The 16,533-nt window shown below is 30.4% G+C and overlaps 2 protein-coding genes across 2 annotated transcripts in view; both read right to left on the bottom strand.

Moving 5' to 3' along the window:
* Positions 1 to 2,220: 2,220 nt before the first annotated feature.
* On the bottom strand, positions 2,221 to 12,448 carry LOC106686619 (carboxylic ester hydrolase). Its single transcript, XM_014430010.2, has 10 exons — positions 12,244 to 12,448; positions 8,469 to 8,609; positions 8,235 to 8,388; positions 7,871 to 8,056; positions 7,231 to 7,421; positions 5,976 to 6,141; positions 4,955 to 5,139; positions 4,719 to 4,869; positions 2,758 to 2,887; positions 2,221 to 2,669 (listed from the first exon to the last, which is right to left on the bottom strand). The coding sequence occupies exons 1-10, from the start codon at positions 12,418 to 12,420 to the stop codon at positions 2,471 to 2,473; spliced, it is 1,680 nt and encodes a 559-aa protein (XP_014285496.1). The 5' UTR covers positions 12,421 to 12,448; the 3' UTR covers positions 2,221 to 2,470.
* A 2,425-nt stretch (positions 12,449 to 14,873) lies between these two features.
* LOC106686634 (phosphorylated adapter RNA export protein) overlaps positions 14,874 to 16,533 on the bottom strand; it is a 6,092-nt gene continuing 4,432 nt past the window's right edge. Inside the window, exon 5 of the mRNA XM_014430026.3 lies at positions 14,874 to 15,446. Within this exon, the coding sequence (XP_014285512.1) occupies positions 15,400 to 15,446 (47 nt within the window). The 3' untranslated portion in view covers positions 14,874 to 15,399. The remainder of the gene's footprint in view (positions 15,447 to 16,533) is intronic.

The raw sequence follows: 16,533 nt of genomic DNA, 5'->3' as shown, positions 1-16,533 counted from the left end.
GGCTCTCAATCATTTGATTTGATTTTCACCTGGTATTGAAATTGTGATAAACTACGTTGATAGAGCCACCTATGCCAGTGCGTTGCCGTCCATATTAAATCAGTATATGGATATAATAATTCCAGTCATATTTGTTATTAATGACGACAAGTTAGCATTTCTTTGTTGTTTTTTTTATATTGTTCATAATGTTTGTATTGTATTATGTATTTTGTAGTGACATTAAAGGTAGAAGTAGCATGTGCATTATGAATAATCCGTTTGCAAAAATAAAGTGGGAGGCTATCCTTACGATTATCAATCTAGTGTGTCATGTGGATACATTATCAGTAGATTTACATTGAAGTAAAAATTCAAATTCGAACCATCAACCACTGCTAATTTTTATTTAGAGTGTGAGTTTCGCGATTTATGTCTAAGGACCACCCAAAATTATTATTTTCTTTTTAGGATCATACTTTATTGAATAGTTTGTTAACATTACCACTGTTCGAGATGAATTAAAGTCCTGTCAACAAGAATTGCGTCAATCACACTACTGTTACTCTTTAGCAATAATAAATCCATAATATATGCATAGTCTTCTACAACCTACATACAGTTTGACTAACATTATTGAATTTCTAATGGAGGTATAAGATGAATGCTAGAACATGTTGCCTTTAAGTTGATCGTATGTACCAAGAGTCTCAAGTGAACAAGTCTTATAGAATTCTAATGCAACTGCAAACACATTTTTCGGGGACAATAACTCCTTTCTAAAGACTTCTGTCATTTTCGCTGGAAAATTTTCCAATTTTATTAAGGGTTGATGGTAATGGTTTTCCAGAGCTGGGTTTTATTCCATGGAAAAAGCAATACCATAATATTTAGCCATTAATTGTTTCTTTCAGAAAAGAATATGAGAACCTTGCATTTATACGAAACAGGAAGAAACCTACAATGAATTTTTACCAATATTTTTTGACCCTATAAGAGTTTGCCCTCTTTTAAGCATCAACATGGCCTCCAGCATCATTCACCGTGAATCCAACCACCGCAGCTTCCATCGCTAAGATCGCAGTATCCTCTCATTTTAAATAGAAAATAAATATAATGTTATTTAAATGTTTTATTAATACTTGGGAAAAAACCAAAGGGATTGACGTTAATATTACATTACTACTTTATTTATTTTTGTTTTTAGTTAACAACTTTCACTATTATATCAGGAACAGTTCTTTATTTATACCAAACATTATATTTTAATGTTTTCTTTAAAACAAGTTCACTTTTCATTAACTGTTCTGAGAAAATATTAATTGAAAAATTTCCAAGTTAATGAAAATTCAATTATTTTTAGTACGGTAAATATAGCTAGGAATCTTTACTATTCACTTTCCAATGTGTCAGTTTAAATAAAAGATATATAAGTACTAATTGCCTCGAGGGATTTTCAATGTTGATGACCAAATTATTGGAAACAGCATGGACTACATCTTTTATTCAGTTCACATTTGCAATTAAATAAACAGTTTTATAAATAAGTTGTTGGTTTTGAGGTGTTACATTAGAGTGAAGAGTTGTGAAAGATGTATCTTTTTTAGAGCCCCGTAGATTTTGCATCATATTCTATATATGTATGTATAGTTGACCGTAAAAATTGATATATAGGGAGATGGTCAGGGTTGCGGTCAAAAGTGAAACAAAAATAGTTTACAACTATTTATTTTCCAACGTTTCTCCCCACTTTGCAGGGCTTCATCAGGGCTGTCCAAATAAATAAGTTGAACAGCTAATGATGAAGCCCTGCAAAGTGGGGCGAAACGTTGGAACATAAATAGTTGTAAACTATTTTTGTTTCACTTTTGACCGCAACCCTGACCATCTCCCTATATATCAATTTTTACGGTCAACTATACATACATATATAGAATATGATGCAAAATCTACGGGGCTCTAAAAAAGATACATCTTTCACAGTTTTATAAATAATGTGGATCAGGAAAATCTCTATTTACGTCAGCATAAACCAGCGCTGTCCGGGGACATAGTCAATCCTCACTCCATGGCTTCATTTTTGCTTCGAAAAAAAGCAGGGTTATGCTGCCTCCCCTGGGTTTAGAAGACAATGGAAAAGTTTCGTCGAAATCAGTGGTGAAAATCATATAGACAAGCATAAGATACAGATTATATTTTACATGTATTATTTTATTTCTAAAATTTGTTTATAAAATGAAAATATAGTTGGTGCACAAGGATTAAGTTAGCTAGTAATCACCACAATGCTTGGTGAGTTGATAAAAAAGTTTATTCTGTGAAAGGGCGTTATTTCACCCCAAAATAAAAATTACATATCGAATTATAAAATAAATAAATTTTTACTTCAATAAAATGAATGATACATTAATCCAATTAATACTGTCTCTAGTTACAATTATACAGAAAGTAATGCGAAGAGCATAATTAATGGTCTATGAAGTACGGAATTTTAAAGGGAATAGGTAGGTCGGCCACTTTGGGGCTCATTTAAGGGGAGATTGTCCCAAAATTGTGGGTGGCCAAAAGTAATTGTTTGGTTCAAAGCAATTGATGATGGCGATGCGATCATCAGATAGTTGAAAGGACCTGTCATAGCGGTTTTTCTGTTGATTGGTTGCCAGTTGGTGTACTGTCCAGCCCTGGGTATTCTAGAAAACCAAAAAATATTTATTATTTAAATAAAATCACCAAACAGTAATTACATATTTAAATCACGGATAGCTAACATATCCTTACCCTTGTATAACAAAACTTGCCCAAAGACCAGACATAACAGTTATCATCGCCCTATCGCTTGGAGTGTTTTCTGATGGTGGGAAATAAGGATTATTTGAAAGATATAAGGTGTCATCTGTGTGAGCAACTCCTAAAACATTCAAGGTTTTCATGCATGAACAGATCTTTAGTTTTCATTAAGCTTCTAAAGTGTATATTGATGGATTCACAGAATAGAAAAAGATGGCACAGGAGCAAGAAAATTAGAATGCTTTAATAGTGAGATGTGCAGAAAATATTCCTAATGGGAAGGAATTTTTAAAGGGAAGAATTTTTGCAAACAAATTTGAGCAATCTATTACCTCTAAGAATGTGTCTAAGATATTGTGTTTTTTTTATAACAAAATAATCGTTTCTTAAATGTTCAAACAATTGTATTTAAATGCTTTTGGTTTATGAGGAAATTTAGATAGTTGTAATACAGTATTTTTCGCTGTTTAACTCAAGGAATAACTCACTAACGTCAAAATGTCACAATGATACCTAGAATAATATTCAAGAAAAATATTTTTTAAATAAAGGCTTCGAGCGACTCATAGAAAAAGAAGAAAACAAATTAATTTAACAAGGGTTATAGTCCGTTGTAATCATATCAATCTACCCACAAACAATTTAATCAGACGAGGGGAGGCTATTGAAATACACTGGACATATATTATTACTACGAGGACGTGGAATCAATGGTTTCAATGAGATTTCGGTGATCGTAGGTCGAAAAATATCAGAAACTAGTTGAATGGTTCTTGCCAATAAGCCATAGGACTCTAGCAAAAAAAAATATTTTTATAATTTCAGAATTTTTTTTATATTATTCGCCTTTCTTCTTCATGTGTTTAATGGTTATTATAAACCAATCGATTTATTTTTCCTTGCGGAATAAGAACAAAAGATTGTTGATAGTCTTGAAAACTTCACGATTTAAAAAAGGAGTTTAAAGGTATAACAAAAACCAAAATATGCTTCAAGTAAAGTGGGCCAACAAAATGTTTTAAATTAAGCCAGGTGTGTTTCAGCTTCTTTTGATACCCACAAGTTCGATTGTTCATAAAAATCAAACATTAGCAATTTTGGACGTCATTTTTTTCATGAAAAGAAAAGAATAAGAAAATCTCAACTCCCACAATTTCATCTAAATCTAACGTTTCTAGAACTGTTGAAATGCTGAATTTCTGCTATTCCAGCCTATAGCAATACCATTTAAATTTAATGAGAGAGAAAAAGAACTTTCAAATGAACAAAATCTTCTCAAAGGTTTTATTTCATATCCTGATTCTATATTTGCATAGCTACTGTTTATGCCATTTTGTTTAGTTTGTAGGGTCCTAAACCTGTTTGGAGTTAAAGCCTGAATATTTGCAGTCGAAAGCATTTCAGGCAACAAAGCCGCTTCAGAAAGTAAAAATTGCTAAGAAAGTGATTTGAAAAATAAACGTACAAACACTTCTATATTATTATTTTTTCTTTTAAAATTTTCAATCTTGACAACAAGAAATCAATTTAGGTTCAATGTAAACAGTAACGATAAATTATTTTTCAGTCAATTGTTTATGTATAAAAACATAGGTTCATCTAAACCTAATGTAAAATACCACGTTACCATCCAAAAAGAACAGTAAGAAGGATAATAGTTTAATAAATTATAATTTTTAAGTTTCTAAACAGAAGGTCATTTGAAATTTGAAACATGTTCCGTCTTTTACCTCACCTTTATTACATATTCAATCAATATTATTTTCTAGTAAATAAAGATAGAAAACTCAAAATATTTATATTCCTGTCCCTTTCCAAATATATTTTCTGTTATATCTACATCACCGGCAAAGTTTCCATTTTTGCTGCTAACCGCATATTTTGTCTCATCAGCACTTATTCCGAGTCCTAGTTGTTTAACAGTTTTTATCTAACATTTCAACCATACTTACCAAAATTTATGTTGGTACCAGTAATGAAATCAGTAACACTATACTGTCCTCTGTATGAAAACCGATAAAAATATACGGGAGATGATTGGACGAATGCTTGAATCCGAGCTGCGGTTTCAATGTCATTCACGAACTCTCTGTCTCCCACCATCTATAAGTAAAATTATTTTATCTTTAATAACATCAATTCAAGAGTAATTGAATAGTCATTATAGTACCAATTCGTAAAATTTAACCTTTATCAATGTTTGATTAGTAGCAAGGGATATAGGTTGATTGCCAAAGTAGTATTGATAAATCTTGGTGCTAGTTGCGTTCCTGTTTGCGGATGTCGTTGTGTAGATATAGTCCAAGAGGTAAGGGAAAACTTCCAGCCAATTTTCACTCAGGTAACTAATGCCAGTCGTGTTTGTAATAAAAACTAGAAACAACATGTCAAGAATTATTGATTAAAAAACTTTTTAAAGATTTATCAGCTAATATATTGATATAAAACAAATCTTAATTTAAGTTGTACAATGATAATCAGCAAAACATTCTAATATATTTTGATAAAGGTACTCTGTTTTATTTTTAGTTTCCTTCTTGTAACATTGTTTAATAATTTGCAACATTTTCTTCATTACAATAAATTAATGTTGACGTCATTTGGAATATTAATAACAAACTTTCTCCACGATGCTACAGGTAAGTGGAACCCTTGGCCTTCTGAATTATCCTTCTCCATTTCTCTCTGTCTTTCACCTCTCTCTCTTCCAACTATAGCTTAGTAGCTGCTTTGTATCACTCTCTATTCTTCCCATTTTTCTTTTTCCATTTAAGTGCACATCCAACTTTTTCCGCTGTACTCCACCCAGAAATCAGACTATGTGTCCTGCCCATCAAGCCTATTTGTTTTGATACAGTTACCAATTTTTTTCATTCTATAATAAAGTTTCAATCTCAGCGTTCGTCTTAATTTTCCATTTACCATTAACTCTTGTTCTTCCGTAAATTCTTCTTATAATCTTTCTTACGTATACTTTCAAATTTCGGAAGTTTTCTTAAGTCAAGTCCCAAGTTTCAGCTTAGTTGACTAAAAGTGTTTGAGAAATTTATATAGTTATAATTTCTTTGTTTTAGGCAGCATTTGGGGCTTGAGAAGTTCCAAATTAGTGTAGTAGGTTATGCAACATAAATGAAAAACATAGTGGTTAAGAGAACATATTTTAATTAAGGCTTAAAAGAAACATTCGTAAATAGGAAACTACGACTTACAAGCAACTGGAACGAGCCCTTCTTGTGTAACCGAGCTAAAAAGAATGGGAGCGTCTTTGATATCACCAGTTCTCAAAATTTCGTATGGCAATCGAGTGATAAATGGTTGCGATCCTCCCCGCTCTACTGTAGGCCCGAATACTTGAACAGGAGTGTAATAGAAATACTGGAACAGAGTTGTAAAGGCTTTTTATAAGTGTTAGCAGGTCATTAATTAAAGGAATTCAATGGCTGTTAACAATCTTGTGAAAACTAGCACTCTTCAATTAGTACACAAAGCTTGTTATTGAAAAATAACAAAAAATGGAACGATGTCAAGCCTATATTTTTCTTAAATTGTAGGAACTCTAAATGGACAAATCAAATGACATATCAAGAGATATTGTCTGTTGACCTAATACCAGACTTCCTTTACCTTTGATAGTCAAAGAAATACGAAGTTGGATTCTTTTTTCTAGTTAATAGTAACAATAATTGGAACTTTACACTATCAGATGTTCATAGTAAAATATTTTAGAATTATAGAATATTTGAAATGAGACAGCATGATGGATTCCTACTAGAACTGTGAATCCCAAACGTTTTTCACCACGGCACCCTTGTAAGGGGAAAGATGTGATACAATTATCCTTCAGCGGGTGAATTGAAACGAAAAGAAGAAAAACAGTGAAAATAAAAAAAATAGCAATCATACTGGGTTTGCTTTATAAACTACGATATAGACAGTAGTTAAAAATATATTTTTTAATGTTTAATTTTAAAATGAAAAATCGTGACATTTTGGTTCATTAGTTTCAAAAAGGACTTTTGGTAATTAACCGAAAAAAAATTTAAATAAATAAAGTTTAACCACCCTTTTTCATAATTTTTGGTTTTACATTTAAAGAATACGAAGAATCCTAGCATTTGCTTGCGGCACCCAATTATAGAAACTGTACTATAACATTTGCGAGCAAGTTTTTCGGCTAAAAATAACTGTTGGAAGAGATTAACCTGCATTCTATTAGGCCAATATATACATATTTATATAATTAAATAATATAAATAGTTAAATTTAAAGTTTAATGAAGAGGATTAAACGGGAAAAGTTAAAATAAATAGGCATATGACAGTTGGAGTGATTAGAATAGGAATTTATAAAGTTGATTCATATTTTTTTTTATCAAATTAAATTAACTACATTTGAGTTGACGGATGACTCATAAATAACATGCTTATGATATGAAAATAAACAGAATAATTAAATGTAACATACTTGCAATATTGACTCTTGAAACACAAGTTCGGCCGCTGGGATTCTGCGAAGACAGTTGACAAGAATACTACTCGATGAATAAGGGCAATTCAAAGCCTTTGCCACTCTTGTATTCTTATAAATAGGAGCTCTCATCGTTGCAAGGGGCATAAGAGAGCTTCCGCTTAGGCAGATTCCTCTTTTGAAGAGACCTGTGTCCATAATGTGTAGGCATTACATATTATGGTAACGTTTTAAAATTAATATAGTATGACAACTTTTAGAATAGTAATATGTAAAAGAGTGGTTATCAACCTTTTTTTGGTGGCGGAACCCTTTTAATAATACTAGAAAAATGGTGGAAGCCTTTTGGTAGAAGTAGATAAATCCTTACATTATCATTTAATGCAAATATATTTTCAAATGGCGTCTTTTCAGTAAAAACTAAGAAAGGTTAGGATAGCAACACAAAACTAGAGGAAAATACGAGATGGTAAGGTTTAAAACTGTTGAGTTGAGGAGGAATCCTCCATTCCTAAATTACTTTGCGGAATTCCTAGAAAAGGCTTACAGAACCCATGCGTTCCACCTAATCTCGGTTGGTAAACACTGGTGTAGAATATAATTGATGTTTCTAATTAATAGTAGAATGATTGATCACCTCGAGACACCCTTGATAAATAATGAAGCTGAACGCTGGCTGCTCCGGAAGATGGTCCCGCAATAGTTACTTCTTGAGGGTTTCCTCCAAAGGCTTGTATATTTAGTTGAACCCAACGCAGTACGGCTACTTGATCTTTGAGTCCCATGTTACCAGGAACAACGGAATCTTCAGTGGACAAGAAACCTTTGACAAAAATATATTTCGAGTTTTAAAAAAGACAAAAGATTTCGTAATTTCTTCTTATTTTATATTAATCATATTGCATATTAAATTTTACGTAACGTTTCAACTTTTGTAAGAGCACGGTATTAAGATGGCAAAGCTGACATTATCGCTAATAGAGTTAATAATGTAATTTTACCGAGGATGCCAAGCCTGTAGTTAAATGTCACTAGGACTAAATTGTAATCCAGTAAATATCTTGGCCCGAAAACATTTCCAGTTCCCATCATGTATCCTCCAGGATGCATGTAAACTAGGACAGGAAAAGATACATTTCTACCATTCCAGGGTAGCTGAAATAAAAATATAAAAAATCAAACTTAGGAAATGTATACAAATTGATTAACTAAATGTTAAGATCTTAGAAACTTACAATAGGAGTATACACATTTAAATAAAGACAATCTTCATTTCCAATTATTTCAGCACTTGAGTTACCAGTATATTGGATGCAAATGGGACCCATACTTGCCGCATTTCGTATTCCACTCCATGCTGCAGCAGGTTGAGGAGGCTGTAACAAAACCAAATAATTGTAGTTATGATCTAGATGGATACAGCTAGAACTATCTTATAAGTAGAGAAGATATCAGGAAAAAATAGATGATAGTTGAAACTGATTCCCTCTCATGTGTGGTATGATTCATGCTAGGTATGAAGTTTCATGCTGAAACTGACTATGCTATTAGTTTTAAAAACTAAGAATAAGTAACAAAATCGTGGCCGAAAGATTAAAAATCTGAAAATTTTCGATCAGTGCTTAATATCTTTAAAACTTTCTGCAAGACGTTCCAAGGTATTGTTTTTCAAAAATCAAGATTTTTTCAAAATACTGAAGAATCGACATTTCGTGAATTTATTTAGATAAACATCATAGAAACTGTTACAAAACCAAGATGATCATCATAAAAAACTACTGGAAAGTAATTAAATTACCGAGCGTCAATTTGAATGCTAATATACAACTATTCGTCCGATATTTCCTGAGATATTTACCAAAATTGCTCATCTTTATTTATTTCTTAATTTATAACGTGTCTTTTGATGCATATATCTTTACTGAACACGTTAAACGCCTAAAACCATCAATATAATTTCCTCCAAAATCTCATAATCTAAATGGTTTTCAATTTATCATAACCAAACTAATTCACAATATAGAAGCCAAATCAGAATCAAATTTGTCTATTATATGTGAAATTTTAATTTTAATAGGTTGTTATGATGCACATGTCTTCATAAAACACATTAAAAACCTCTTGATCAATATAAATGGTTAATCTTTCATAGCAAAACCAATGAACAACTCACTTCTTAATGATTAAATTCGTAATTATTTGAAAATTCTAACTGATCTTATATAACAATGGAAGAAACACTCATAAAAATATTAAATTATTTTATCATAGTTAAAGTCAAACAATAATAAATTTTAAATAACAATATTTAATTGTTATTTTACTATTTCATATATCCAGTTTATTGAGGTAATAAGAGCTATAAAGGAATGAACAATCAATCAAGCGTTACAAATACTAATTTCAAACGCACATGAATAAATATAACTGAAAAATTAAACATCGTTTAAACTCCGATCAATAAAACAAAAAAATTACATAATATGACAATTTAGAATGATAAAATAATTTTAAATAGTTTAACAAAACTGTCTAAAGAATGTAGCACAAAACAAGAAATTTAGAAATATAGAATAGAATAGAATAGTTCCGATTAGCATCATTAGGGACCAGCACCATCCAAACAGCCGTTTATTAAGTCCAAATATAGCTTGAAAATATTTTTAATTATAGTTTGGCTAACTGCATAAAGATAGCAGCACAAATCAAGAAAGGTAGTAATAGTAGTTTCTTTAGCCACCACAAGAGGCCAGCACCATCCAAACACCCATTTCCGAAGTCCAGCAGGAAAATTTTTAGTTTGTATTAGGATATTAGGAACTAACAGGAGCTCAACAAATCCGTTTGGCGTTAACTATCTGATCCGATCAGTTGAGCTCCTGTAAGTTCCTGATATCCTAATACAATCTAAAAATTTTCCTGCTAGACTTCCGAAATGGCTGTTTGGATGATGCTGGCCTCTTGCGGCGGTTAATGAAACTACTATTCCTACCTTTCTTGATTGGTGCTGCTATCTTTATTCAGTTAGTCAAACTATTATTAAAAATATTTTAACCTATATTATGAAATGAAAAGGCTGTTCGGATGGTGCTGGTCTCTTGCGCCGAGTAATGAAACTACTATTCCTACCTTTCTTGATTGGTGCTGCTATCTTTATTCAGTTAGTCAAACTATTATTAAAAATATTTTAACCTATATTATGAAATGAAAAGGCTGTTCGGATGGTGCTGGTCTCTTGCGGCGGTTAATGAAACTACTATTCCTACCTTTCTTGATTGGTGCTGCTACCTTTATGCAGTTAGTCGAAATATTATTAAAAATATTTTTAACCTATATTACTTATGAAATGAAAGGGCTGTTCGGATGGTGCTGGCCTTTAACGGTCCTAATTAAAACTATTATTTTCTACATTTCTGGTTTTGAGGAGCTGTCCTTTCTAAATTTAAAGATCAGTTAGAAACTTCAAATAATTATGATTTAAATAGCGAGTTGTAAATTAGTTTTTTTATGAAAAATGATCTTGTACATGGATTAAGAGAGTTAAGCTTTTAATGCATTTTATGAAGATGTATGCATCAGAAGAACTTGTTGAAATTGAAATTGAAATTTCATATAATGGACACATTTGATTCTGATAACGGCTATGCTGTGAATTAGTTTTTTTTATGATTAATTGAAAACCATTTAGATTAAGAGAGTTTAGAGGAAATTAATCTCTTAATCAATTAAATTTCTTCAAACAATCAAGGACACCGCTATTTTCCAATTTTAGAGATTTGAAGTGGCTATTATCCTTCCTACCATTGTATTTCCTGGCATCCTTCTTCAACCAAATCCGTCAATTGCACTATCCATCATGTATCTCATATCTTCTTATATTCTAATATCCTGTTTGAACCTTAGTTCACTAACTTTTATATTTACTTAACAGGTAATATATATTTACTTAACAGGTAATATATATTTTAATGTCATAAAGGTATTATATAATATTATATACGTTAAACAACATTTAATGTTTTAATTAATTTTTCTCAAAGAACTTATACATACATAACATATATTCTGTAAACATGCATGAGGCATGCCTACAACAATTGTTTGATATGAAATTGGGGGATATGAAATTTTCCAACCAAGTTTATTTGATTTTCAACTTACCTAGACAAATCTTTGGAAAATTTACCAAGCACATATCAAATCTACACATTAAAAATACATATTATTTTCCAATATTTGTATATCTATTAAGGCCCTTACTTTTCTCAGTCATAATTCTGGGCTTTGACATTTAACCCTTCATCTACTCTTTGGATTTCAATCCAAAGATTCTCCTGAATTTATTGGGTAGACTTGATTAGACTGTTTTCTCTAGCCTCCTTTCAGTTGTTTTCAAATAAGAACTTCCTCTAGAGGGAAAAATCCTTGTTGAAGTAGCAGGGAATTCATTTTTAAACCAAGGTTTCGGAATCGGTCACCTATGCCACTTTTCGAGTACTTTCGCATAAATTGATGTATGGGGTGGTCTAGTAATAATAATTTGCTGCCTTTTTGGAGGACAAAAAATAAATATTTACCAAATTTTTTGCAAATTAATACTGCTTTAAAAAATACTTTATTCATTTTTATTGCGCTGTGGATAATTTTAAAGGTATTGTGCACTGATCAAAAATTTTAGGCGCTAAAATATTTTGGCCACCATATCAGTATTTATTCTTATTTCCTAAAAAAAGTAACATAATATTTTTGGTCTAACATAATATTTTGAGTGAAACTTAATTATGTTATAGTTTTTCTGAATTGTAATCTTGTTATGCAAAAATTCTAAGACATACTGTTTTTTTATTATAATACTATGATATTCATAAAATAATAAAGAAACTAAATTATTTTTAAAAGCAGCTATTGATACAAAGAGAGTTATTATATCTCTGCTAGAACAAGGCTAACCTATATAGTAATTAATTCATTAAAAATAATAAATTTAGAAACCAGGCATCATATATGTACCAAAAATCTGTTGCCATTGGTCGGTGGTGCAGCAAATGGAATACCTAGGAAAGCTGATATATTCCTTCCCATCCAGGTTTGCATTTGTATCCCAGCCAAGGAACCATCCTTAATTATAACTGTAGGTCTACTTCCAAAAGTTGTGTGGGTAAACAAAATCAACACAAACCATAACATTATTAGGCTTTGAAGGTACTTAGCTCTAGCACACCTTAAACACACTGTTCTTATCTTTCCTTTATTTTCAACATTGAACCACTTTCTCTGTTTTATCAGACCCATTTTCTAAATAAATTTATGAGTATTTTTTGAGTAGATAGCATTAATAGGGTGTTTCCTTGTAGGGTTCTTTTCTTCACCGTCTGAAGTTTATTTAAATGTTATATTTTTTTAATAAAACTAAATAAGTTGATCTACTGGAAGCATACAAATGATTTAATATAGTTTCGGCAAAAATATTTGTTTAAACGCCTGAAGATTGGGAGGACGTGATCTCCCTAGGATGGAAATTTTATACAAGCATTAAAATTAATAAGACAAAAAAAAATCACCTAAATTTACCATACTGGTGTGGATGGTGAATTAAGAGCTTTTTTTCGATAAATTTTCTAAAAAATTATTGAATAATGATGCTTGCTAAAATCAAAACCTTTTTTTCGAAAAAACAGATCTTAAAGAAAATATATGCATAAATGAATGATCGTATTTTCCAAAAATTGAAGGAGATGGTCAGGGTTGCGGTCAAAGAGGAACAAATAATAGTTAACAACTAGTTTTTAGTTGTTACCTCCGACCATCTCTTTATGTTTCAGAGAATACGTTTTATCAAAAAGGAAGAACAAGTAAATAAAACAAATTGAAAACAAGATCTTCAATACTTAAAAATGAGTGGTGCTTAAACATTGATAATTGTCAACTTAACATTTGCGGTTTATTTCAGTTAGAAGGTAATAAGACAATTTATCACTAGCATTAATTACAAAGAACAATTAAAAGAGCACTTTAATAATATTATAAATCTATGAGCATTAATAAAAAATAGTATATTTTCAACATTTTAAATACACATATGATCCTCTTTAGAAATCATTGTCAAATAAAACTTTAAACTAAGTAATTAACAAATGATCCTAATTATCTTACAAAAAAATATAAGAAATGATTCCTGGTTTCTCTCAAAACAGCGCTATATATAGTAAAAGAGCCCAAGAGGAGAGAAAAGTCAGTTATATCATCCCAAATTTTTGATTACTTTAATGAAAACTTTGTATAATTACTTGTCAAAATTGAGAAGTCTGCCAAGAATAGATAAGGGGGAATATAAAATGACAGCCATTTCAAAACGTTAAACAAAATTAATAGTAAATTTGCTTATATATGAGCTAAAGTGAGAGTTAATTACATTCCATAGTTCCCAAGATATAGCTTTATAAAAAGCAATATTTTTTAAAACATGCGCTGAAAAATAAGTAGTTAGTGAATTTATTTTAAGAAATTTACATCTCAAAAACCACTCAACAAACAAATTTCTATTAAAACTCAAATTAAAGCTAGTTTAATGTACTACAAAGCAGATTAAGACATTTATCTTGGTAGAAGTAGTAGTTTTCATGATATTTGCTTAAATAAATTGATTTATAGTTGTTTGGACAAAGTTTCATGTGCAAAATTCATATTCATACACGAATATCATAATAATTACTACCCTTATGAAGATATATGTCATAAATTACTTTTTGTAAATTAAATTACCTTTATTTTGAATGCTAATAGACATATGTATGTCTTATAGTTCTTGAGATATATTTTATCGTAAATAAAAATTGTATTCCGAACAGCTAGAAATCAACATTTTGTTGAATATTATGAAAGCTCCTAGTCCAAAAAAGATAAACGTTATAAACTACTTTATACTGCATTAAATTAGCTTTAATTTGAGTGCCAATAGACATATGAACGTCGAATAATTTTTGAGATACAGGTTTCTCAAAATAAATTCACAAACTACTGATTTTTCAGTGCATTTTTTATAAAACGTTGCTTTTTAAAAAGCTATATCTCGATAACTATTGAATGAAAATAGTTCTACAAGAGCTCATATTTTAGCAAATTTACTCTTTTTTAAATGATACTCTATTCTGTTTTCTAGTGTTATTGATAATTTTAAAGATATGGAGTTCTGAAAGAAAAATTACTTTTGTTTAACGTTTATTTATAGCCCCCATTTTGTATTCCCCAAACCTATACTTGGCAGACTCATCAATTTTGTCTATTAATTATACATAGTTTTCATTAAAGTAATAAAAAGTTGGAGTGAAATAACTGACTTTTTTTAACTCTTGTACTAAGACATGGGATTCTTGGCAGTGTGCAAGATTGAGAAAAATAGAAGTGTTTCTTGATAAAAGAATAGGCTAAGAGATGACTATACCCATGTTAAACTCCCAGGTTTTTCCTCCAGCCCATTGAATGGGCATTACAATCATTTTTTTATCAAAGATAATTAAATTTGCAGAATAATTATAAATCATAGTTTTAATTGAATTAATAGGAACACTCAAGTAATAAAACACAATGATAAACTATTTTTTCATATATTTATTGTATCTAATAGTCAACTATTTTACTAAGCATTCAAACCCAATTATTGTATTTTATTTTTTAAGATGTTAATATATCTCTAATTATTCAATTAGTATTGTTAAACAAAAAATTGTTTATTTGTACATTTCTCGTTTTATTTCAGCTGATTAATTAACAATCCAACATATTTATATAAAAAAAAACTAGTAGATACCATACATTAGGAAAAAAGATTTTTATAAACCCCATTTATAAACACCAAATGACAAAACAACACACATATTTTAACAAACAATTTTACATTAAACATACACTACAATATTTACTTTTTTTAGGAATAAAAGTACAAAATTATAAAAATTTATAGCACAGCCTTGCTTTACAGGAATAGTTTCTAAAAATATTAAATATACATCAATTTTAAAATATAACCTAATATAATAATTACACACCAATAGGACTAGAAAAAATATCTTTTGAGATCAACTTAATATATAATTTAAAGATAAAACAAAAATAAATAAATAAAACAACAAATAAAATTAGATTAATTAGGTTACAGGAACATAGCGATCATTCATTATTTTTCAGTTGCCCATTGGACATTATGAGAAGACCCTCTGAAAAGTGAACAAACAGAATGATGAATTAGAATCAAATATATTCCTTTCATTTTTAAACAATACATTATTTTCAGTATAATAATAATAATAACTGTAATGGTAATAAAAACAATAAGAAATTAGGACAAAATGAATGCTATAATAAATATGAAGCATTTTAAGGAATTAGAAATAAATAATTTTAATGAAAGAAGATGGTCCGGTTGTCCGTGACCTGATTATCATGAGAGCATTATTATCGTCAGAGCACTACGGTCCTACAAGAACCCCGGTCTTCACACACAGCTAACCAATTTCCACAACCTTTTACTCTCTACTTTCATCTTCAAACATCTGCTTGCCTCAGATCTTTCTCAACATCATTCAGCCATCTGATACAAGGGTCTCCTCTTCTTCACATACCATCCGATTTCCCATGAGTATCTTCTTGGTAACTCTTTGATTGGGTATTCTTTCCATTAATGTCACAAGGTTGGGTTCCCCAAACAGTTCCATCAGATCCTCATTCCTTCTTCTCCAAATCCCATTTTCAGAAACTCTCTCCCACATTCTTTTAAATACCTTTCTTTCCCAGAAGTTGAGAATGCATTGTGATTTTCTTGTCAAGATCCAAGTTTCAGACCCAGAAATAACCACAGGCCACACATGGTTTTGTAGATGATAACTTTTATTATTTTAGAGAGTGCTTTAAACTTTAATACTCCTTGCAGTGAAAAATAGCATACATTTCCAGCTGCCTATCTTGGCCTCTATTTCGCTATTTGTAACCAGACTTCTTGGTACCTCAAACTGGTTCACAGAACTTAAGCTGTGATCTCTGAAAGTTACTTCACTATTCACTTCCTTTTCTCTTCTTAAACTTTTCATGCACATTGTCTTATTTTCATTAATTCTGAAGCCTAATTTAGCAGCTGGATTCGCTAGAAACGTAACTGTCAAGAGAGACCATTATGACACAACAGTTGATATGAAATGCCAATGATGAAAATAGAAGTCAAGTTACAGATTAAAAGACATAAAACCGGTGATATGTAAAACTATGGAACCCAAAGGTCAAAAATTATGAATAAAAATTAATAATAAT

Source organism: Halyomorpha halys, unplaced genomic scaffold (assembly GCF_000696795.3).
Source record: "Halyomorpha halys isolate HHAL.00 unplaced genomic scaffold, Hhal_1.1 Scaffold852.1, whole genome shotgun sequence".
In the NCBI taxonomy this organism is placed as follows: domain Eukaryota; kingdom Metazoa; phylum Arthropoda; class Insecta; order Hemiptera; family Pentatomidae; genus Halyomorpha; species Halyomorpha halys.
This window is presented reverse-complemented; position numbering and strand designations above follow the sequence as displayed.